At 47.9% G+C, this 25,419-nt stretch overlaps 1 protein-coding gene across 1 annotated transcript in view; it reads left to right on the top strand.

The window, feature by feature from the left end:
- Positions 1-2,831: 2,831 nt before the first annotated feature.
- The window catches only part of Sel1l3 (SEL1L family member 3), a 108,605-nt gene continuing 86,017 nt past the window's right edge, over positions 2,832-25,419 (top strand). Inside the window, exons 1-2 of the mRNA XM_021162875.2 lie at positions 2,832-3,088; positions 15,543-16,113. Coding sequence (XP_021018534.1) covers positions 2,909-3,088; positions 15,543-16,113 — 751 coding nt within the window. The 5' untranslated portion in view covers positions 2,832-2,908. The remainder of the gene's footprint in view (positions 3,089-15,542; positions 16,114-25,419) is intronic.

The raw sequence follows: 25,419 nt of genomic DNA, 5'->3' as shown, positions 1-25,419 counted from the left end.
TCAAACAGCCTCCTCCTGGGGGCCTTTGGATTTTAGTGGAGTATAAAAGCTTAATTCAAACCAATGAATTGTGATGATGGAGTTTCAAGTCCTTCCACAAGGCAGTGGGGAAAACAGATTTGTTTCCAAATAAGAGGCTTTCTTCTGAAATAAAGCCATACCCTTCAAGCAGTCTGCTAGAGCAGAGGCTTGGGCAATAAATGTCTTCTAGACCCAACAGTCTCTATATGAAGAATTCCTGACTTTGTCTGCCTTTTTCCAATATAGGAGTCATCAGGCAAGCCCATTCTCATTCCCTGGGCAACAAAGTTACTCAGTGGTCATTTTAGAGGACCACTATCTAGGTCAGTTTTCTGAAGTGTGCCCATTGCTCCAGATGAAAAGGGATATTCCTGCCCAGTTCTGAATTCCTAAAGAGTGGGGTAGTACCCAGTGCTACAGAAGACAAGCAAATACACATCTGGATCCAGGATGCTACATTAAGTATGGCCCAGGCCCAGTGGAACACCTCTGCATGGACTACACATGAGAAAATGCAGCTGCCGAAAGCTGACAAAGCTTTGAAAACGGTATCTTCGTCTGCAAGCCACAGGGGAGACCGTTCAATTCCCTGAGGAAAGAAGTAATCTGGGCCCACAAGAAAGGAAAGAAACGCTGGAGAAAGGCCCAGGAAGACAGGTGGACACCCACAAATTCTGTCTCGCCTCTGACACCCTCTTTTCTTAAATAAGCCCACATTTCCCCACACACATATTAACAACCTAATGTGGTGGTCCTTGCCTGCAATCCCAGCATTTAGGAGGCTGACGCTGGAAGATCTCATGCTTCAGGCCAGTTTGGGTACATAGAATCATGACCCTGTCTCAAAAAAGGAAAAAAAAAAGAAAACAAGAAAAAAGAAAATCAGGGGGAAAAAAACTGTGGAATATTTTTCCTTTTGATGGAAAAAAATACAGATGGGATCTGGGACAAAGCCACCCCATCTTTTGTTCCTTTGGACACTAAATGGAATAAATAGTTCCCTGCATCACAGAGGAGAATTTTAAGTGCTTTGTTTCTGTGGAAGTGGGACAGGCATCCTGGCAACATCTGTCAAACTTCCCAAGTGCTTTATTGTGTTTGCAGCTGGCCAGGCAGGCAGCATCCTTCCTGTAAGCCCATGGCTTGGAAAGTAAGACCTCCCTGCTTCTGTACTGTCACCTTGGAAACTCACTCACTAGGGGGCTTCTCTGGTAGACACCATCGAGGACCGACTGAGACAGAATTCAGGGGCACTCTGCCATCTCTGTGCTTGCTCTCCAGATGCCTCAGACTAAACTAAGGTCTGAGAGCCTTCTTCTAGAACTCATAGGCAACCTAACAAACCAAACATGAGCAAGAAAGTCCCAGCTCTTTGCTGATAGCCCCACTGTTGCCAGGTCCAGAAACTGACTCTGGGCTTATCCTTGATCCGCCCCCCACCCCCACCCCCCACCACGACTGGCATTACTTGGACCACAGTAGTGACAACTCCTCAGGGAAAGGGTTGTGTTACGTGACTTCCAATCTATTAATAGTTCCCATCCACACAAATCCACTTCAGTGCCAAAGGGACAAACTTTTCAACATGGGTTAACTATCTTAGGACACCAGCCCTTGGCTCACAAGCAGTCTTCTCAGCAGCAGGACAGCCAAGCACTTCCTGGAACTACAGGGCAAGCCCCGAGTTGCTTGCCTTGTCCACGAGGCTCATGTCACCTGCCAGTGGCTCCAGAACCCAGGTCTACTAGCATCCAGTCCCACCTTGCCTCCTCAAAGCCTAGGATGTGTCCTGATTTAAAAAAAAAAAAAAGCTGTTTGCGCACTTCAAGGGCCTCACCTCCTTTCATTTGGGGCTTGGGTACGATTGTACTGGCCTAATTAATTCGTTTTCTCCTCGTCCAAGTGGAAGCCAGAGCTCAGGGATGCAAATCAAATACAAACCCGCTCTGGGCGCCAATACTCCGGACAATTAAAACAAAGAGCGCGGAGGCAGCAGCGGCCACACCGCACAAAACCCTGGGGAAACATCCAGAACGAGTCGCCAATCAGGCGGCAGGGTGGGGCACAGTCTGGGCTCTAAACCTGCAAGCAGGAAAGCGGCCCCAAGCCCTGCAGGTGACAGGTGGAGGTTAGCAGGGGTCAAAATCCATCCCTAAGGATTAGAAGCCAAGCGGCTGCGTGGCTCAACTCCAAGAAAGCACTCTCGGCCCCCGCCCTGCCGGAATGGCGTCCGGTCCACCACTACCCCTCCACCCCCAAGCCACCAAACAAACCTCACTGTCTAGTGTTGGGGCGCGAAGTGGGAATGAGAGACAAGCAGCAGGGTGGGCACCCGCTAAAGATGCGGGAGGGAGAGATGGAGAAGGGAGGGAGTTGGGGAGAAAGGACGTGGAGGAAACGGAGAAAGTGGGTAGTAGAAGGTGGGGGGGGGGGGGACCAGGGACTGCAAGGGCGCGGAAGGGGCGGAGGAGGAAGCAAGAGAAAGGGATGGGGGGGGGCGACCGAGAGCCCCGCGGACCCGGGGGCGAACAGCGGCCGGGGTGGGGGGCGGGACCACGAGGTCCCCACCTGTGTGGGCGCTTACGGCCAGGAGGGGTGGACGCCGTGGGTTCGGAGGGAACGACCAGGGAGGCGGGCTGGGCAGGGAGGCCGAGGGAGGGAGGGGACGGGACTGCGAGCGGGGAGGAGCCGGCGCTCGGTTGGGGCTGCGGGGGCGGCGGCGGGAGCGGCGGTGGCGGCGGCGGCGGCGGCGGGTCCGGTGGCAGCGGCAGGTGGCCCCGCGCGCGGCGGGCCACTGGCCGGGGGCGGGAGGGAAGGTGGCGCCTCGGGCGGGGGCCGGTCCCTGCACCAGGTGACCTGTTCCGGCCGGGATCCGGGCGGCCTCGCCATGCAGTGGCGCGGCGCGGGGCTTTGGTGGCCACGGCGGCGACAGCAGCAGCAGCAGCAGCAGCAGCCCCCGCCGCCCGCTTTCGGTCCCCCGGCCGCAGCCATGGTCCCCCCGAGCCGCGGTGTCCCCCCGGGCCTCGGCGGCCGCCCTGCCAGCGCGTTGCTCTTTCTCTGCTACCTGGTGAGCGCCGGACCCTATTAGGGTCCTTCCTTCTGCGCGGGCCCTGGGGACGGGGTGGGGGGTGGCCTGGGACCCCAACCGCAGGAGGTGGGGACGTCGCCGCGAGTTTGTCTCTTTTCCTTGCCATTGCGTCCCGGGCGCTCCCAGCCCTTGGGATGAGTACCCGGGTGCGTGGACCGGACTTGCCGGCTACTCTCGCTGGAGTCATTCCTCTTCCTCATCGCCTCGCTGGAGACCAGGGCTAGGTTCCCCTAGAGTACCCTTCTTGTCCCCAGCGACGTTGGACCCTCCCTACCCTGCATTCGCTTCCCGCCCCTTGGAGCGTGGCTCCCCAGCCCTGTCCCCACCTGTCCTGGGCTTTTCATTCACCTTCTTGAAGCTCCTTTGCTCCGTGTGTCCAACTTCTCCTTTTCTCCTGCCCCCCACCCCGACCCTCCTTTGAGTTTGCATCGGGTTCTTCCCATCCAGACGGTTCTGTGCCACCGCACCTCGCATTTCCAGAGGCTCTTTCAACTCCTTGGTCACTCCAGCCAAGTTGCGGGTGCCAGAATGAAATCTACTTCTTTGTACCACGCTTAGCCAGAGTGGTGACTTTAGTTGCGTCTTGAACGCTGTCGTTTCAGAGCTGCGTTTGGCTTATGCACAGTTTGCAATTTGCACACTTCTTGCCTTCTGTTAGACTTACAAACTAGATGGCAGTCACCTATTTTAAATACCAGAGAAAATGAGACCCTCAGAGTAAGGTGAGGAGCTAGTTCCCAGTTCTTTGGCTGACTTGCTTTCTCCCATTTGTTCCTGAGTTCTGAGCAATAGTAAATTGACAGAAGGCTACACCCTTGCTGCCCTGCCTACCTTATGTTCCAGGATCCTGCGGAAAGCTTAGGTTATCTCGCCGAATATTACTGTAAATAAATGAAAAGGAAAATGCTGAATCATGAAACTGATGTAATAGGAAATTCACAGAATGCTTAAAAAAACGAGCAATGTCATTGTCCAGAACCCCGTTCATGAGCACTGATGGTGTATGGATTCTGGTCTTCTAAGCTCACCTGCTAAGGAGGTGCTGGCTGACAGGGCTTGGAATTTGGGTTTGAAGAAATGTGTCACCTATGCAAGTTTGCTGTTGTTTTCAACACTCTTTACTTCTTGGCTCTTTCATTTCTTGAAGCAAGGCAGTGTAAAAATGCAAATATTAATTGTGCCCCTCTCTCTACCTGTTGAACAATCCTTTCTTATATACTTGTTCCTTAGGATTAACTAATACCATTTTTGTGTGTGTGTGGCTGGGTTTACTTTATATTTTCATAAGAAGATGTCAGGAAGGTAATGGGTATGATTTTTTTTTGGCCCAAGGGATGTTATTATTTAATATTTATGCCACGGGGTTACAGTACACAGACTCATAAATAAAGCTGCCATGTCAGATGACGGGGGTTTTGTTTAAACAGATGATCCTGCATACAGAGCACTGCTGGTTAGTGCACAGCCAGAATTTATGGAGTTGAGCAGTCCATGAAATAGTTCCATTCAGATGATCTGGAAAGCTCCACGAGAGACTCTCAAGGCCTGGTTGGGGGAGGGGCACTTCTTGACAGCCGACAAAGTCAGAGTAACAAGTGTGAAGACCTAAAGGCTGACATGGAAGAGACAGAAGCTCCATGCTCACCAATGGGGTTTGTAGGGACAGAGCCAAGAGGAGAAATGATCCAAGTGTCAACAGGAGCAACAGAGGAAAGTGAGGTGGTGGAACCGTGATGTGGAGAGAAGAACAACATGGACAGACATTAGGTAGCTGGGAGAGGGGTAGATATGAGAAGATCTCGGAGGCACCTGTCAGGGTCCCTGCTTGAGTGCTTCCTTCTGGGGTGGGGGGAGAAGCAGCGTCTGATAGCAGGATATCAGGCACTTGAATGAGCAAGAGAGCCGGGCATCACTGATTGGGAGAGGTTTGCCTATCTAAGCTAAAGCTGGATTCCAGAGGCGGCCTCCACAGTTGGTTCTGAATGGTCAGCTGTGTACTCCTCTGGTACACTCTACCTGAGATACTTGTGGAGGGTGGGGCTTCTAGGCTTGGGGTGTGAACTGGGGAAAATGTAAAAGTCTGTCTCACACACACACAGAGAATGAGAGAGAGAGAGAGGGAGAGAGAATGTGTGTGTGTGTGTGTGTTGTGTGAGTGACTGTATATGTGTGAGACCGGGAAACAATGAAGATGTGATGTGTTACTGTGTGGGTTCTCCTTGATCAAGGAATGCCTCCTGGTGGAACTGACTGGCTGGGAGGGAGATAGAGGCAGGCAGGTGGAGCAGAATGTCTAGACAGAAGCTCATGGTGAAAGCCATTTCAGAACTTGGAAGCCATAAGAACAGCTTTCATCATGCTAAGTCACGTGTGGCCACTGCCCAACATTAATCTTAGTAATACCCTATGTGTGATAGCAGCTGTTATGATCTCCACTCAGAGGAGAGAGTAGTCTCAGAGAGGTTAAGCAAGCTGCTGCAGGCCACACAGACAGCCTGAGAGCTCAATTGTGTTCTGGAGTTCGCTTCTGATAGACCATTTCCCTGTCGCATAAATGTATAGTGCATTAGCAGGGCTCCAGCTATTACCAGCTGCTGTGCAACTGTCCAGGATGTGAGGTCATGTCTAAAGTAACCTAAGATGCACAAAGCAGAAGGGATGGGCCACAGAATAGAAGCAGGATGTTCAAGAGGAAGAATGAAGGGAAAGAAAAGTAAACCCAGAACCTATTTACCATTGGTAAGGGCGAGGTAAAAACTCAGGGGCAGCATTTGAGCTGCGTTGTGTCCCAAGCCAATGGCGACAGAGCAGTGGGTGCCACAATCCGAACTCGCTCATGACTTGGTGGTCCATTCCTATTTTATGTTGGCCTGCTGGCCAAGACTGGGATGCAAATAGCTTTCAGAGCATGCCCTTCTTGGGGGAGTCTGTCCCCTGGATCCAGGGTTCTGAGGAAGGGCACCTCCCTTCTTCATCAGCTGGGACAAAGTAACCTTCAGTGCCAGTCCACAGGAGTCCTGTGCCTGTAGCTAGGACACTGTCAGAGCACGAATAATTGTGATAAGACCTGAAAGATGGGCCGGGAAGCCATGCCAGGCACATTGCTGAAAAGATGACTCCTGGTGCCAGTGACTGCCAGAAAATCCTGAGGTCACCAAAGGTCAAGACGAAGAGAGCCTCCGGAGAGTGAGTGAGGGCCTGCTTTCTCTTAAGTCACTGCTGCTGGGAAGTCTCCTCACACAGGACTCAGCCTGCCCCACGGATCCTCCTGCTGTGTTCCCCTTCCTCCTCTTGCCTGACGGGAACAGCCCCTAGTCCTGCCCTTGACATCGGAGCTTCCAGAAGGCAAATCTGCCAACTGAACTCTAGTCTCCAATGGGTAATTTTTTTCCCCCTTAAGTGAGAAAATAAATGTCACTCTAGGCAATATGGATGTCAGCTGTAGAGCTGAAGTATTCAGAGTGGACATCTGAGCTTGTTAGACAACTAGGGACAAAGAAATAAGAGGGCATTAGCAACTTAGATGTAGAGCGAGATCGTTAGCAGACAGCGGCGGTGGTAGAGTCTCTCGTACCGGAAGCCCTGTAAGTGCCCACATCCCATCTATTACCACCCAGGATTATTCATTATCCTTTCACAATACACAACGCAGGATGTAAAAAGTTAAAAAATATATATCTTAAGGACCCTCAGTTACTCAGCTTGTGGAACTGTGACTATGGATATTTGGAATTCAGAGGAAATCTCCAAATATCCTATTTGCCAGTGGCATCCCTGTTCGTCCCAATCGTCACGCTGACTCCCCAACTCTGTGGCCCCTGCCTTTTGCCTCCTGCTTTCGCTGCCTGCCAAGAGTGCAGGAGCAATAGGAAATGTGGTAGAGAAGAAATAAAGGACCCAAGCAATTCCCTGAGATGATGGATAGGCTGGAGCAAACCATAAATAGTCCAAAGTGAATTTAGTTACTCTTTCTATTGGCTTGTCCTGTCCCTCAGAGGGAGGATCTGAGGGAAGAGGGTGAGGAATTGCTGACAGGGTTGTGCCTTGGCAGCTCCTGCCTTCTGTCTTCACCCAGAGAATGGCTTACTCATCCCAGAGTGTACACCCAGGCTCATGTGTCTCTGTGTGACATACCGTCTCTTCCCTGCAAAATGTGGGACAGATTGACCAGAGAGTGTCTTGGTCCTTCCCAGTGGGCTGGCACCGGGATGCTAAAGTCTCCAGGTCTCCTCACCTTAAGACAAAGAGTGGGGACAGGAAAGTGAGCCCCCGGTGAAATAAAACCAAACCAACCTTATCCGTCCTTGTAGGGTCTGAGTTAGAATGAAAGTCATGCTAACTAATATTGAGAAATATTGATTGTTGATGGGATGGTGCACCTCTGGTCCGCTCTGTCTGGGAAGGGGCGGGCTGTGCTTGATGGGAAATATCTCCCCAGACATATCTTGATGGTGAAGGCCATGTTGACATCATCGCCTGGTCTGCATAATTGCATGCTTTGTGGACATCAAGGGGAGTTTTGCTTATTTACTCAGCAGAAATTGGACAAAATAGGACTTTTAAGCCAACACAATTGCTTTTCTGACCGTGGAAAGTTTGATCCAGCCAGTTTGGAGACAGAGTGTTCTGGAGCCAAAGTCTTCTTAGGTGATGGATGGAGTGGCCAGAAGGAGTGAGAAAAACAGACACAGTTATTGTTTGTGTGTCTGACCTGCTCCCACACACTGGTAAGTGTAAATGAACTTCCTGTGGTGAGAGTGAATGATTTTAGATTCTCCAACCCCTGTTCATTCCTTCAATACCTAGTGGACCATGTAGAGAAGAAAGCCAGTTTCCCAGCTCTGTGGAACAGGGCTATTCGAACACAGTCACTCCTTATTGATTTGTTTAAAGGAATCAAATGCACTCATCCTAAAAGAAGTTTAGGCCATATGGATAGTTCTGTGTTGTTGTTGTTTTTAATCCAGAAGATATATGGGCTCATCTAGGCTCATCTGTCCTCGATGCTTAGGCTGAATCAATGAGTTAAGGTTTCTAACTTTGGTTCCTCTATTATGAACACACATTAACCGATCTATTCCATTTTCTAAAAATATTACAGTGCATAATTACAAAGGCAAAAACAGTTTATGTTTTGTGACTGTGCATGACATTCTTAGATTTGACTTTGATTGGGGCTCCCTTCTGCCGGAACCAGTTATCTGAGGACTCTGGAGTCTTTTCCTGGCCCCGAGTGAACAGAGCGATTCTTTGGTTTATGGAGTGGAACATCGATATGGTCGCTTAAACAGCATGATATGAAGGGACCAGAAGTTCCTCTTCCCACCCTGAATGCCTAGCTTAGAGCTGCAGTGCATTTGAGGTTTGTTTGCTTTTGTTGGTGGTAGTGGTTCCCCCCCGCCCTCCATTTTCTCACAAGCCAAGAATACAAGTTCAGAGATCTGGCACCAACATCATCATGGTAACAAGAATGAACTTGTCAGCTGAGCCGGAATCCATCGGGGTGAGGGTGGGGGTTATGAATGGGAATTTTTTTTTAAATAAGAAAATAGGTTTTACATTTTTCTGGAGGCATGGAAAAATTCCAGGCCATAGGTTGGTTGTCTGGAAGATCAGGAGTGGGGGAAGAGCTGGAGAAGTCCACCCCAAACTGATCCACTTGGTGCCACCTTCTGGAACCTCTCAGTCTTGGCTCAAGGTCTGTTTTTCGGGCTGGCAATGCTGATGATAAGAGGGGGACAAGGAGGCTTAGTGGAGAGTAGGCTGATGGTCAGCCTTTGTGGGAGAAGTTGGGCCAGGAAGGAAGGACAGTGCACTCTCAAGTTCGGATCAGCTGTTTTGGTTTCTAGGTACCTTCGAGGCCTGTGAGGCAGGAGATTGACCACCTAAACACCTGGCAGGTCCTCTTATCTACTGTTTTAGTTGTTTTTCAAGGAACATACTCATTCCCCCTGTATGCCAAGGTCTCTTTCAGAATCTGAAGATGTGACACGGATACAGGCTCTGGCCTCAGAGTTTCTAGACCTAGGAAAGTGTGGGCAGGTCTTTTAGTTTATGTTAATGCAACCTGGCAAAAGAAAATACCTATGAAGCTTGGACACGTGTCACGCCTGAAGCTGGAACTCTTCAAGTTAATTGCCTTATTTTCCTGGCAGGAAACAGCTGACAACCACACACATGGCTTGAGCCAGGAAATCAGCTTTGGCTTAATCAATATTTAGAGTGTGATGTGTTACTAATCGGTGTTGGTTTTGTACATAGCAGAGGTAGCCACAGCTCATGGTGTAGCAGCTGCCCTCTGGGCCTGCTCCAGCCTGGGAGAAGCCAGCTTGTTTCATTGCGTAGGTGTCCCAAAGACTAGGGAGCCTAAGGACTGCTCAAAGACCTTAGGCCAATGCCCTGCACATGACACATGGGGTGATCTTAGGACCAGCATATCCCTATCATAGTACAGAAATGCTGTCCTCTTCCTGAAGTCCCATTCACACTCCAACTACCACAGTACTTCTCCCACTTCTTAAATGAGCTAGCTCACTACCCAGCCTAGCGTCAGGTTCTCATCTGACTTGAGTCTTTACCAAGAGAAGCAATAGTGTGATGTCAACAGCTACCTCTCAGGAGCCTTAGAGAAACACATAGCCAAGCCTCATCAGGCCATTGTTCCTAACTGAGTCTTTCATCCCATCTCTCCCATTGCAGCTCCATACAGGGCTTAGCTTCTAACACTCTGTCTCTCAGAACTCCACCTAGAAAAAAGCTGTATGTTGTTGAACAGTGGTTGGCAAACTACAGGCCAGTCCAGCCAATGTGCCTGTTTGTGAACATAAGTTCAACCAATCAAGGATCAAAAATATTGAACAAATTATTGCATCTATACTGGACATGTATAGTGCTTCCTCATTATTTTTTCTGAAACAACATAATATAACAACCATACACAAAGCATTTGCAGGATCGTTTATAATATACAGGGAGAGGGTAGAGGATGACTTGGCCAGTAAAATGTTTGCCTTATAAACACAAAGACCTGAGTTCGACCCCCAGAACACACATTAAAAAAAAAAAGTTGAGCATTGATCAGGTATAGTAGCACACACCTTTAATCCCAGCATGCAGGAAGCAGAGGAAGGTAGAACTCTGTAAGTTCAAGACCAGCCTGGTCTACATAACTCGTTTGAAGCTAGCCAGAGTGACATAGTTAGACCTTACTTCAAAAAAACAAATGATCAAATAAAACCAGAGGAATGTGATGGTGTTTATTTTTATCTCCAGTGCCAGGGAAGTGGAGGCAGAGGGATTCCTGGGACTGACTGGTTGGCTGGTTAGCTGAGCTTATTTGACACGTTCCAAACCAGTGAATGACCCTGTCTCAAAACAACAAAACAGCAACAGCTTCTAAACAAAAGACATAAACAAACAAAGAAAATTAAGGTGGGTGGTGCTTGTGGAACAAGAGCAAATGTCTTCCGCTGGCCGTCACATCTTCATGCATGTACACACATATGCTTCGGTTACATACATAGGAAGACCTGTTCTACACAGGTACCCTGTGCTGTATGTATAAGACACCTGAGCATCCACAGATGTTGGGATTGGTTGTGGTCTGGAAACCAATGCCTTTCAGAGACTGAGGGATGACTGCTTTTTCACCGTTTAGCTACCCCACCCCAAAAAGAACAAGTTCAATGACCTCAAATCTAGAATAACAGGATCCATAGACATCCAAGTCACATCTGTAATTCTGTATTCAGTAGCTGCCACATTGAAAAAGTAAACAAGAACAGGTATCATTCATTATAATACATTGTATTTAATTTGATGTATCCAAATATTATCATTTTGACATGCAATCAATGCAAAAACCATTAATAAGACAGTTTGTAACCTTTTGTTAAATAGCAAGGCTTTGAAATTCAGGGTCTATTTTACACTTCTAGCATGTCACAAGTGTCTGTTCTGCCTCCTGACTATCACACAGGAGAACATATGTGTTGGATCTGCATTCTTTCCATTTGCTTTTGCTGACTCTCAGGGCTTAGAGCCAGATGAAAATACAATAATCTTCATACGAGTATCCAGACATTTTCTTTGAAACAGAATTTGGAAGGAAGGCCCTGGAGAGGTGCGGGGTGAGGTGTGACTCCACCTCCGTCAGCCACGATGTGACGAGTGTAACGCGCCGGGCAAACTGTGGCACGCTGCCCTTATTAATGCAGAAAAGTGTGACGGGCGCATTTTCAAGCAATCAGATGTAAAATAATGAACAGGCTTATTAGGAACCACACTTCGCAGGGGAATCAAATGGCTTTCCCCCTGCATTTCTGTTCAAAAGAGAGCTCCCTCCTTTTAGCATTGAAAATGTGCTAGAGGAAAAAATAATAGTAATAAAAGCAAGAAAACTGGGCCTGGGTGAGTTTTTCAGAAGGTATGGAAAGAATGTGACCCAGAGTCATTCTTCAGAAGAGAACAGGTTGTGGTGTGCCCTGTACCAAGGTAGGCTTTGGACTCTGGGCTTTGTCTGGCCTCAAGAAGCGAAAGGTTCCTTGCATGTATTTCTATGGGAAAGCATCCCCCTAGCATAAGATGCTCTGGCCAACTGTCTGCTGCTCTGGTTCCGGTCCATAGGCACCAGAGACTGCTGGCTTTGGAGAAATTCTGTCTGAGTGTTGAATGAATGCATTCTTCCTATGGACCAACACTGAGTTCATCCATTTGTGCAAAAGGAAGATGCAGCCCAGAGTTCCCAGGCAGTCATGAATCTGTCCTGCCCTCATGTGCTTTGGGGTGGGCATTGTGTTGGTGGTGGGTGTGTGAAGGTAAAGAAAAAGAGCCTGGCTCCTGGATCAGCCCTGCTAGCCCACCAATGGGGAAATGTGACAGATGCAGACGCTTGAAGAGGAGGGCTATGTTTCATGGATGGCTCCTGCTCCATTTTCAACTATAAGATTATTTTTTTGTTTTGGTTTTGGTTTTGTTTTGGTTTTGGTTTTGGTTTTTTGAGACAGGGTTTCTCTGTATAACCCTGGCTGTCCTGGAACTCACTTTGTAGACCAGGCTGGCCTCGAACTCAGAAATCTGCCTGCCTCTGCCTTCCAAGTGCTGGGATTAAAGGCGTGCGCCACCACTGCTTGGCAAGATATAAGAGAGTCTTAATGTGTGTTTTCTACCTGTAATTTAGTAGTATGAATGAGAGCAGAAAAAAATTAATCCTCTTCCAGAGGGGTGGACAGTTGGAGCTGTTCTCACTCCTTATGGATTTTGGCCCCCAGGTTGCCCCTGAGGCGTGTAAAGGAAGCCAGTCCTTTCATTCCCTATCTGCCATTTGTGGAAACCGACACTTGCCTCTTGTATGATGGTTGCTCTCCACTCTGAATATACACATGCTCTAGAATGCAGAATACAGTGATATAACCCCCACATATCTACCCCTACTCTGTCTTCTGGCCACTTCATTGTTCGGTGTCCCATGGCAACAGCTGATCCTAGGTGTATTCAAGTGATTTTGATTTTAAAGTATGTATGCATGTGTGTGTGTGTGTGTGTGTGCTTTGCAACCCGGTATGGCATTTATGAGCCAACTTAAAAATGGCAAGAACAACAAAAGTTACAATCCCAAAACAGCCTTCGGAGATGGTCCCATCATCTGTATATAAAGTCTTTTCATGGCTGTAGCGTACTCTGAGACTATAAGTGCTTCATTTACTTAAGCTGTGGCTATGTACACATTTTATCTCCCACTGTGACAGACAATGCTGACGTGAAAAGCCCGTGCTTTCCCCCTTTCCCACAGAACTACATATATTTGTAGGATAAGATCCTACAAGTGGGATTATTGGGCCGGAGGGTGACTGCATTTACTCTTTGGGTAGGGGTTGCCTAATTGCCTTGCGGAAGCGACCCGCAGCAAGCAACCCCACACTGCAGCCAGCAGAACCTGAAATCTAACCTTGATCTTGAGAGTACAGAAGGTTAAAAATGCCATCTCTGTGTGGCTTCAATTTGCTCTTCTGTTCCCGTGAGTGGGGCCGGCCTCATCACTGAGTTATGAGTAGCTCATATTTCTGCTGGACAGTTACCCTAACCCTTGTGCATGGAGTCCAAGAGAAATCTCCACCCCTTTCACGGAAACCGCCACGCAGAGGGGAGTGCTCCTGCTCTGGCCTGGCACTCGCTGTTCCCCAGAGCCAAATGCTCTCTTTCTTTATCATCGTCTCTGCTTGCATCTCTGCCATTGTTGTTCTGGTCTCTGGCTGAGCCATGCAGCTCTCTCCTGAATGATCGGGTTCTTTGCTGCTTGCCCCGATTTTGCTGTTTCTGCCACTCTCAGCCTCTTCCTTGCATTGTCTCCTGGAGAACTTCTTTCTCCCTACAAAGCCAAATGGAATCCCATTTCTCCCCTAAGCCCGATCTAGACCTCCACTCCCTTGTGCTTGTGTTGGTGATCTGGACTGGGCTGGAATACCATTTGATTGGCACACTGCATGTGTTTGGTTTGTTTCCCTGATTCAAGACTTCAGTTCTCATCTACCTTTGCTCCTGCATGGCTCTAAACTACAATGGAATAAAAAAAAAAAAAAAAAGGAGCCCTCTTCTCTTTCTTTGTAAGACCAGAGTAGCTTTAATTTATTTTAAGATTTTTTTTTGTTGTTTTTCATGTGTGTGTGTGCATGCATGCATGTGTGTGCATGTGGGTTCTGGGATTGAACTCCAGTCATCAGGCTTGGCAGAAAGTGCCTCTACCCAGTGAGCAATCTTGCCGCCCCTCTTCCCCACTATGAAGACCAGGTCTCACTCTGTATCCCTGTCCGGTTTGGAACCCATTGTGTAGAACAAGCAGGTCTTGATCTTTGCAGGATCTTCCTGTATCTGCCTCCTGAGAGGTGGCATTAGAGACATTCATAATCAAAGCTGGCCGATGAAACGACCTCTCCCTTTAAGACTGTGATATACAGTATTCATTTACAAAGCTGACTGTTTGGAAGGGTGGGGTTCAGTAGTTTGTCAAACTCACATCCTATACAGCTGCTACTGTTCTCAGGCACCCAGTGAAATCCTAACATCAGTCACGCATCCCGCACTGCCCTCCCACCCCACACCTTGGCAATCCCTCCTCTATTTTGTCTCCACCACTCCGACTCCTCTACCATTTCCTGTAAGTGCCTCATACAGGACTTCCTGTTTTGTGCTTCAATTATTTCATTTAGCATATCTTTAAGGTCCATCCACTTTACTAGATAGCAAAATCCCATTGCATTGTAGTGTATACAGACCGCTGTTTTTCTCGTCGTTGATGAATGCGAGAGCTGCTTTTAGTGTGGCTATGAGTATCAGCATATAACTTTTTCCTCAAGTTCTTGCTTTCAACCTTTTGGGGTATGTCTGGAAGAAGACTCATGGGGTCAGGCCACATGGTTCTTACATTTTTAATTAAAAAAAAAAAAAAGCAAAAATCCAGAAGTGGCTCTAGTCTTTACCGTAAAGGCTGTATCATTTTATCCTGCTACCTTCAATGAACAGGGATTCGAATTTCTCTGCACGCCCAGCCATGCTTGCCTTCTAGGTCTTTTTTCCCCCTTCTGTTCTTTACTTTCGACCATAGCCATCAAAATGGGTGTGAAGTGGTCACAGTGACCTTGTTTGCTCTGGACACCTGAATCACATAGTCATGTCAAGAAGGGCCCAGCTCGTCATAGTTCATTACTTTGGGCTAACCACAGTGCCAAGATTCTGTAACCAAGCTCCTCAGGAGTACCCACAGTGAGAGGAGTTGAAGAAACAACTGACTGGACACACTGCCAACATCTTCCTTGGCACCAGTCACACAACGCATGGTGAAAGAACAGGACCCGGCAGCTGTGGTCCAAGCTTGCCTGTGTGGAGCAGCAGAGACCTCCTGCTGGGCCATCGAGCTTGCAAGCTTGCAGGCTGGCCCTGGCTCCACACTTACAGGAGATAAATATGCCAGGCTGGCCTTCTTTTTCTGTTCCCCGGTGATGCCCTTTCAACTTCTCTCCAGCCCTTTGATTGGCAGCGTCTGGACACCATTTGAAGTAGTTTGTACACGTCTGAAGCTGGCTTGCCGCTTTCATTTTAAGACAGGTTCCTTTCCCTATTACTTTTTGCCAGGGACCAGCCTCATCCTTTGGAAGCCAGCTCGAGAATGATTGGCACACAGCTTTGAAAGCCACATTTTGATCAGCAGATGTTCCTGAGCCTAGGGAGAGAGTTCAGCATGGCCCAGTCTTCATTTGTGTGGATGTGTGTCGGTTTTTCTCCAGTCTAATCGCCGTGCTTTTGACATCTCTTACAGTTGGCATTTATTGCTTTTACATAGATCTGTGGTTTTTAATGCCAAGAAAATAGCAATGTACGCATGTGTTAATAAGATGATGTTTTTAAAAGCATTCTGTATTACCCTTTCACTCCTTTTCAGAATTTTGTGCCATCGTTGGGCAGGCAGACTTCCCTGACGACATCAGTGCTGCCCAGGACAGAACAGAGCACAACGTACGCAGACTTTATTTATTTTACTGCCTTTGAAGGGAGCGTGCGCAATGTCTCTGAAGTCTCCGTGGAGTATTTATGCTCTCAGCCTTGTGTTGTCCATTTGGAGGCGGTTGTCTCCTCCGAGTTCAGAAGCAGCATCCCCGTGTACAAGAAGAGGTGGAGGAATGAGAAGCATCTTCACACCAGCAGGACACAGACAGTGCACGTGAAGTTCCCGAGCATCATGGTGTACAGGGATGACTATTTGATCAGACACCCCATCTCGGTGTCCACAGTGATTCTCCGAGCCTGGATTACTCACTGGCACAGCGGCGGGGGCTTGAACGTCCGAGGGGAGGAGAATTTGCTGCACGCAGTAGCAAAGAATTACACCCTGCTGCAGACAGTCCCGCCTTTTGAACGGCCTTTCAAAGATCATCAGGTGTGCCTGGAGTGGAACATGGACTATCTCTGGAGCCTCTGGGCCAATAGGATCCCACAGTGTCCTCTGGAAAGTGGTAGGTCACTTGCCTCGTGGCAGAGCACATTCTTGTGTTTTGAGATTGCCGGTGTCATGGCACAACAGCAGGGGCAAATTCCTTTTATAAATTGTGTGTGTGTGTGTCCCTGTCCCATCGACATCAGAGCACAATTTGCATGAGTCATTTCTCTCTTTCATTAGTGTCAGTCTGAGGGATAGAACTCAAACATTAGACTTTGCAGCATGCACCTTTACCCACTGAGCTATTGTGCCAGGCCCAGGAGCAAATTCTAAGTTAGCATCAGTAAGACGAGGTGAATGGAGAGGTTTATTGTGTCTGTCACTTTAGACTTGGAAACAAAAAGGAGCGAAGTGGAAAAAAATGAAAGAAAAGAGGAAGATTAAGGGAGAATAGTGAGAAAGATAAAAGACAGAAAGGAATCAAGGGGACCGTGGTGGGAACCTTGGAGAGCTTGAGAACTGCTTAGAAACAATAAAGCCACTGAAAGGGGAACTGGCTCCCCAGCAAGCCCCAAGGCTTCTGTTATTTAGAAGAAGAACGTTTCATCTTCTTCTAGATGAGAGAGACGCCAGAGCCATCTTTGTGCCAGAAAGGGACGTTGTGCCTCAGGGTAGTAACTTGTGGCCAGGGCGGACCTGCGCCATTACTTCTGTGTGTGTAGCCAGAGCTTGCCTAGCCTGTTTCCTAAATCTAGAATATAGGCTAACAGAGCCTTCTCTCAGAACAGAGTGATGGGTACTGAACGAGCTGCAGTTGCTTTGTCCATCACCAGCCCTCAGCACCGAGCTGCCACACTGATGGGGGAGCCTAAATTCCGCATATTATCCTAAATGCTATGTGGTAATAGCCTACACAGGATCCATACAGAGGCTCCTGGGTCATTCCACAGCCTCTCTACACATCAGAGCTGGAGACTTATGAAGTGGGTTCCAAGTTCTCCCGTGGGAGGAGAGGCACTGGCTCTGGGGGGCTGAGGGCCTGTCAGTTCTCCTCACTTGGCATGGGGAGTGAGCATGGTCTGTCCCCAGACCCCACCCAGGTCTAGTATGATTTCCACCCAGGAACACTTGCAACCGCAGTATCTAGTGTTTGTGCTATAAACACAGTGTTCCTCATCTACCTAGGACTGGAGATGGAGTGGGCTCAGCATCTGACATGGATTCTGATGCACCCCAAAATTTCAATCTCTGGTCTAGGGGGTGGGACTGTGGATAGGACTTTGATCTTGTTTTGACTCTGGTCCAACTCTGGCTGGCTTGGCAGGTGCAGGAATTCCACAGCCCATGACAATGGGCCTTTCCAGTCGGTTCCTCAGACCTGGTCTTTTTCAGAGAGTATGGGAGGTGATTTAAGGACATGACCCCATCCATGCTCTGTCTCTAGTGACATGCTTTTACTCACCTTTGGGATATGATTTCTGGAGAAACAGTGGGTGTGGTGACTTCTTAGTAAGTCCCAAAGTGGCTTGATGTGTATGTGTGTGTGTGTGTGTGTGACCATATAGGTCCATAGTTCTTGCTGCATACATTAAACAGTATCTTGAAAGCTCTTTATTTGACTCTAATTGTAGAGCCACTAGAAACAAGAGAAATGGTAGAGGAAGTCCTTTGTGCCATAGTCCGGCTTTTCCTACTGGTACTGTATTCTGTAATCACACCACAGTATTAAAACTAGGGAACCAACGCCACTGAATACTGTTATCTGTAGACTAGAATCAGGTTTCATAGTATCTGCATTTGCTTGTGGTGTGTGTGTGTGTGCACACACACACACACACCACAAGCAAATGCATTGTGGGAAGAGCTGGGTAGTTAGATGTCTGGAATACAGGAACTATGCATACATAGGTGAGCCACCCACCTCCAGGCAGAGCCCATGCTAGCTCCTATCTGAGAGCCTTCCACAGGGAACCCCCAATTTGTCAAACAGAAGGGAGCAGGGCAGGGCTCGCATAGCCACAGTTTTGCTTTGCCTCTGACTTCACCAGGCTTCATGATTCCATTTCGTGTTCTGAAAATGTATGTATTTCTCGTTGAAAAATGACCAAATTGCAAGCAGGGTGTCTTGAAATGAAATAATTTATTAACTGGCTCGTTCTCAGGGTGCCTTGCAAATGGGGAGGGGGGGTGCCTTCTCTTTCTTCTGCTGTTTCTTGCCCTGTTTGCAAGGGCCAGGAATGGCACAGTGGGAATTTTCTACCGGCCTTCTTGAGAACATTACTTTTGGCGTGCGAACCCAACCTAATCAAATCATTGCACACAGGAAATCCTTTCTTAGGAGTTAAAAAATCACTGAAAATGGAGGTGGGAGTCTTTGGCACTCTCAAACCAGCTCTGCACCTGCAACTATGATTTGTTTATCAAAATGAGCCCATTTTCCCTCTCTCCTTAAAAGAGAAGTCACCTGAGCCGAGTGTAGCAGGCTGTAAGACGTGCTGTGACTTTTGTTCTGGATGGGGCTGTGGGCTAACGGGGCTAGAGGGAAGCCTGATTCTTAACAGAGCCCTTTTTACTGCCTTTGCTTCCTGGCAACAGCCAGCTGAGAGATCAGGAAACCCCAGATGAGCTTCAGGGACACCTGCAGGTCTGGACCCCTCTGTAAAATGCATCCCCATCGAGATATGGCTTGGGAAATGCTCTCTGAGCCAAGCATCTCATATCCTATATGGTCCTGCCTTTGTGCCCCCAATCCGGCTTCATCTTTTTTGTTGTTTATGAAAAGGCACAAACTCTCCCTGTGCCTAGATTTTCCAGGAGAATGGTTGAAGTCCTCTCTACCACCAGCTTAGCTTATGTTCCAGGATAGGACTGAATACCTCAAGAAAGGCCCAGGCTGGACCACTGGTTTGACTTTTGGAGGACAACTGGCAAGTCTGCATCCATCCCTGCTGAACAAGCCCGACCCAGATCCAAAGTCAACAGCTTTCAGATACATTGAACCAAGACTCTTACACGTGCCCTTCTGCATACCTGTCCCTGTTGTGTTCTCGCCACGGAGCCATAGGTGGCTGGGCAAGCAACGCCTGTGGCTCCTCCACCTGATTGTTGTCTGTTTCTTTGGGGGAGGGGATGGGCCTTATCCCTTAAGTCCAATGTGTGTCTGACTCATTCCTGTTCTCACTGAAAACACGGCTTGGGGTGGGGCTGGAGTTAACATTCAACCCCGGGCCACCCTCAGAACCTCTTCCTTGTCACACCCTCAGGAGAGAGTCTGCCAGTGCTGTTGGCTACAGCTGAAGCTGTCTATGCCATCTGTTCGATCTCTCCTTGCCACATGGACTGCTGGCATCCTTGTCTAAGTCACCACCCTCCTGGACTTTGACCTCAGCCTCATAGTGGCTCTCCAGCGTCAGCCTTGCCTCCTCTCTCTCCTGGAAGGCTGTGCAGTGCAGGCTGGTCACCTCCGTTCCCCTTTGAACCTCCCTATTCTGCTGCTTGGGAGTCAAGCCATGCTATCATGCAGCTCTTGCTGGCTCCACCTCCTGGCCACATGAATCTGCTTGCTTCTACCTAAACAGGCCACATTCAGTCCCACTTGGGGACATTTGAGGACATGTGGGTAACTGTTGCCACCTAGAATGCTCATCTCCTAATCTCTGTTCAGGTTGCATCTTTACCTCCTTCAGCCCAGCACTCAAATGCCTGCTTCCGTGACCATCTGGTCTGAGATAGAGACCTTGCCTGGCATTATCTTTTTGGTCTCCTCTGTAGGCTATAACTACTGGACACTGTAATTACTTTTTGTTGTTGTTGCTGTTGTTCAGAAAGTTCTTTCCTTTTTTAAAAAAATTAGATATTTTCTTTATTTACATTTCAAATGTTATCCCCTTTCCTGGTTTCCTCTCTGAAACATCCCTATCCAATCCCCACCCCCACCCCCACCCCCACCCCCACCAACCCACCTACTCCCACTTCCCTGTCCTGGCATTCCCCTACACTGGGGCATGGAGCCTTCACAGGACCAAGGGCCTCTCCTCCCATTGATGTCCAACAAGATCATCCTCTGATACTTATGTGTCTGGAACCATGGGGTCCCTCCATGTGTACTCTTTGGTTGGTGGTTTAGTCCCTGGGAGCTCTGTGGGGTGCTGTTTGGTTGATGTTGTTATTCCTCCTATGGGGCTGAATGCTCCTTCATCTCCTTCAGTCCTTTCTCTAGTTCCTCCATTGGGGAGCCTGTGCTCAGTCCAATGGTTGGCTGAGAGCATCCACCTCTGTATTTTGAACACTGTAATTAAATACCTGTATTTTCTGGTTTCCTGTAGAACATGATAATGCGAGCTCCTTGAGCTGTAGCTTCCCAAATGGCCTATCACACTGGCTGAGGCTGCAGGGTCCCAGTTACTTCTCTTGCAAACACGCATGGCTCAGCTCTGCCTTGGTGGGTTGAGTCTGACACTCCCACTTTTGGGTCTTCCTGATTTAGTTCCTCTGACCTAGGATGCTTATTGTCCTACATTGTCCCAACAAGTGTCACCAGCCCCATCAGCATGTGGCCTTACCTCCTCCCATGTGTCCCTGCTGAAATCCTCCCTAAACTTTGACTGTCAGTCCAAATTGCCACCTCCCCTTGTCCCATCCACAAATGTATGTGTGTTCATGAGCGTTTTGTTTCCACAATCAGAAATTGCCTATCGAACCTCTAGCTGGTGTACACAGGCTCTCCTGGGATGTGTATTGTGTTCAAAGATTGACTGAGCCTCTACCGACCAGTTTCTTCCCGAAATCTGGGAACTCACGTGTAGAGAGCTAGTCCCTCTCTTTAAGGTGGTTAGGTAGCAGACAAACACAGCTATGGCACAGTCACAGCCACTCTCTATTTCCAAGTCCTAGTCATGTGCCAGACATCGTGGGAAGAGCCTAGCTTCTCTACCCAACACTCTGCCTTCTAAACTTGCTGATGGGGAAGTAGACTTGGGGAAGTAGAATGATCCGTCTCACGTCACACAACTACCAACCACAGAGCTGGTATTTAAGGCTGGATCATTTGCCTCCCAAACATCATATTTAACCATTGGGTTAGACAGGTGCCTAGGGCTGCAAAGCTAGCTATTTATTATTTATTTATTCCATGCCATTCACCTTAGACTTAAGCTGCTATGCGCTTATCAGGTGCTTCACTGGGGTTTGTCACAGAGGAGGTGACATTTGGACAGAGACCTGATGGCTAAGCAAAGCTCTCATAGTCAGAAGAATGGAGATCAAGATATCAGAAAGGCAGAAAGGACAGAGGGAGTTATAGCGCTGAATGGGGGAAGGGGTTGTGTGACACAGCCGCATCCCTCTATGTACAGGATGGCAGGCAGGCTGTTTGCCACCTTCCTGCAGGAGGAAGTTAAGAGGGCTCTGAGGCCCAGCCTATACTGATGAAGGGTCATGTCAACTGACTGCCCGCATCCACTGTGGGATGAAGATGCAGATCAGTAGTGTGCTTGATGTGTGTCTGAAGCGCTTACTTGCATTTGAAGGCAGAAAGTCATGCGTGGGTGAGGTTATTCAGGACCACACTGAAGATTTCCAAGCACCACACTAACAGTAGTGACCGTCCTGCCCTCGTGCCTCCGTTCATGACAGGTGTCTGATGAGAAACTCTTGGGGCATCATGAGCGATATTTAAAATTACAGTTATTTGTTAATTTGGTGGGGGAGGTGGACACATGCACATGCCAAGTTGTGTGTGTGTATAGAGGTCAGAGGAAAACCTGAAGGGGGATCAACTCCCTCCTTCACCATGTGGGTGCCAAGGTTCAATCTCTTGGCTGCAAGCACCTTGAGCCATCTTGCCACTTGAAAGTATGGCTTCTTATAACAACATTCTATTACAATAAAATAACTGAAATTTAAGTCAGAACTTGGGTCCAGGCTTGACGTATCTTTGTGGAAAAAAATAAAAACGACTCTCAAACAAACTGTACATGCATCCGGATTATTCAGGCCAATGACGTGATGATCCATTTCTAATTATAAGCTATATATTTGGGCTTAAAAAAAAATCCAGAGACTCAGTCCCCCTTTCCCCAGTTAATCACAGTAGTCTGAGGTTTCCAGTAATAACACTAATTAGTGGCTCGCATCTGCGTTGCCCTTTACAATGAACAAAACACTTTTTCCAGGCACATTGTCTCATTTAATCCTTGTAACAATCTCAAGGGAAAGACAGCATTATTCTCATCCTCTTCTTAATGAAGGGGAAAACTGGAGGCTCAGGGAGATTATTTAACTGGAGTCCAGACCTCCATTCTTTTGGCTTTGCTATGCCGCCTCTCTGAGATATGCTAATACAGCCCTAACCCAGGTTCTAAATTAGAAGGAATCCTTTTTTTAAAGTTGACTTTTTATCGATGTGAATCATGTTTCCTTCACCCACTGGACTTTGTCTCTTTGAAGCGATTGGGCTGAGCTGAACAGCCTCAGAGGCCCGGGGTAGAGAGGCCAGTGGAATGCAGCTGGCTTCTTCTCTCTGCCTGCATAGAAATATCCAGAGCCTTTGTTCTTGTCTTCCTTAGCTGCAAAGGTAATACATGTACCTGGTAAAAAATTCAAATCGTGTAAAAAAGGTTTAGCGGGAAGGAGAAGTTCCGCCCACCCCAGTCTTCTGGTCCTTTTCCCAGAAGCAAACTCGGTACAAGTGTTTCTTGTTTCTCCTTCCAGAATAATCCTCTGCACATAGAAGCCTTAAGTTTAGCTCCCTGTCTCCACAATCAAATGATAGCCCAGGAGCAACTCAGCCTCATACTAATTAGCGATACAGCAGAGAGCTTTCTCCATCGGGCCATGCTGCTTGGCCTCATTCTTTCTGACAGATCCTTAGCAGTCCATTGCCTGATGGTCCATCACTTATTTAACCTGTCTTCTTGGATGGGAGGCAGGTCAAGTGTGTGTGTGTGTGTGTGTGTGTGTGTGTGTGTGTGTATAGGATCTTATGTGTGTTTGTGCTCATGTATGTGCACATACATGTACCAGTATGTGCACATGTGGAGGCCAGAGGTAGGTTTCCATTACTCTCATGAGCTTGTTGGTTTGCTAGATGTGCTGGCCTAGCAATCTCCTGGCTTCCTTCTGTCTTCATCTGCCAGCACTGGGATTATGGTAAAGGATGCTAGGTCTAGCTTTTATTTGCATAAGGGTTGGGGATCTGAACTCATGCTTATATAGGGAACAGTTTACACAATGAACATCCCTAGCCTCCATGAAGGGCTTCTCTTTCTTTTGCTTCTAACAATGGTCCTTCTCTGAACATCCTTAAGGGAATCTTTGTGTGTATGTGAGTATCTTTGGAAGGATGAGTTCCAAGGACCGGAGCCTATACTCTCGGACTCCTGAGAGTGATGGATATTCCACATACTTCCAAAGGAACCCACTTCATCACCCAGACACTCTTTGAAGGCATTTATGACTTAAATCATCCCAACTAGAACATACTGATTTTATTTTCAGGCCTGGCTTTAAAGAACAATGCACCCAATATCCCCTGCCTTTTAGGGACCTCTGTTTGGAAAGCATTTCTTCTCGGGACTGGAAAATTGTACTTTCTTTCTCCCTAGGTTCTGCTAGCCACAGAGATTCCTTGCAGGAGGATGCCTAACTTCTCCATGTGCATGAGGGGGATCATTCTCAGTGGTGTCTTTCTGATGTAGCCGAAGCTCATCCCAAGAACTTACTGCATGGATACAGGATCTTTCACAGAGTTAGGATCCCAGACCTTTGGCTGGACTAGACAATGGACGACAACATTCCTCTAGCCCCTGCCCACCCAAAGATAAGACTAAAGGATTCGACAGGGACTGAGAAAAAGGATGTCAGTAAGGCATGATGACCTAGGTTTACTCCCCAGAACCCATGTAAAATGCTGGGTAGTGTGTGGCACTGCACCTGTAACAGCACCAGGGAAGTGAGTGTGAATGTGTGCACTTGCATGCGGTGCATAGTCAGTCTAGTTGAATTGGTGAGCTCAAAAGGAAGGAAGGAAGGAAGGAAGGGAGGGAGGGAGGGAGGGAGGGAGGGAGGCAGAGAGAGAGAGAGCAGAGAGAGAGAGAGCAGAGAGAGAGAGAGAGAGAGAGAGAGAGAGAGAGAGAGAGAGAGAGAGAGAGCAGAGCCAGGCATAATGGTGCACACTATTAATACCAGGCAAAGGCAGTCAGATCTCTGTGAGTTTAAGGCCAGCCTGGTCTACAGAGTGAGTTCCAAGACAGCCAGGGCTACACAGAGAAACCATCTCCAAAACATAACTAAGCAATAGAAAGGAATAAAGGAAGACTGCTGGTAACGATCTACATACACATACACACACACACACACATAACAACCAGGACGAGGCAGGGGTCCCCGTCTACCTCACGGTGGGATGCTAGCCTTTGTGCTGAAGCAGGGTGATGCTGGATGACCCCTCCACTCATCCTAGCTAGGCTGAACCATGCTTTACACTGAAGTGAGGCAGAGAAGGTGGTAGGGCCTTGGGAACTCAAGGCAGCATTAATGAACTAACCAGTATCGACATGTTTTAGTGTTCCAGCAGCCAGTAGGCATGGCAGCTGTGTGCCAGCCACTGTTCTCTCAGAGTGCTTGTGAGATGTAGTCTGGTTAGTAAAATCCCCACTGGTGTGCTGTGGGGAGTTCCTGTTTGAGTCAGAGCTGGGCCTCTCATTAGCTACACAGTTTTTATCATTACATTGACATTTTTCTTCTCTGCAAATGAAAGGGTTTGCACCATTGAAGAGCCAGCACCTCTTGCTCCTCTAAAATTTGAAGAAACAAAACAAAAAATAGTTCAGAAGAATTTTAAACATGCATTGCCTTTATAGCAGTGGTGTGTGTATGTATGTATGTGTGTGTGTGTGTGTGTGTGTGTAAATGTTGTTTCCTTATTCTTCAATCTCATCTCATACAAGAAGAATCAAAGAAATAGAATTGAATGGAGGATTTGAAAGGATTATTTGTCTTAGGTGGCATGGTGTACTTTCTAGAATTATAAAAAAGTGTTGGGAAAAAGAGACAGAATTGAATTATAATTTGGATATAGTTATATGTGTTCATTTATTTACCAATATGTATGGAACTATTATCAAGCAGTGGTCACTGTTCCTGGCTCTGAGAATGGAAAAGAAGGAAGGGAGGAAGGGAGGAAGGGAGGAAGGGAGGGAGGAAGGAAGGGAGGGAGGGAGGGAGGAAGGAAGGAAGGAAGGAAGGAAAGCCAGTCCCTACTTTCATGAGCCATGCAGAGACCATTGGATATGTCACTAAATGTGTCTTGGGACCTAACTGTCCTGTAAATGTTTTCATGGTAGATGAATCTGTTCCTTTCTAGTCTAGTCCTGTAATAGAC

Source organism: Mus caroli, unplaced genomic scaffold (assembly GCF_978045245.1).
Source record: "Mus caroli unplaced genomic scaffold, Mus_caroli_1 scaffold_4, whole genome shotgun sequence".
NCBI classification, from domain to species: domain Eukaryota; kingdom Metazoa; phylum Chordata; class Mammalia; order Rodentia; family Muridae; genus Mus; species Mus caroli.
Note: the sequence above shows the minus strand (reverse complement) of the source record. Positions and strands in the feature narration are given on the sequence as shown.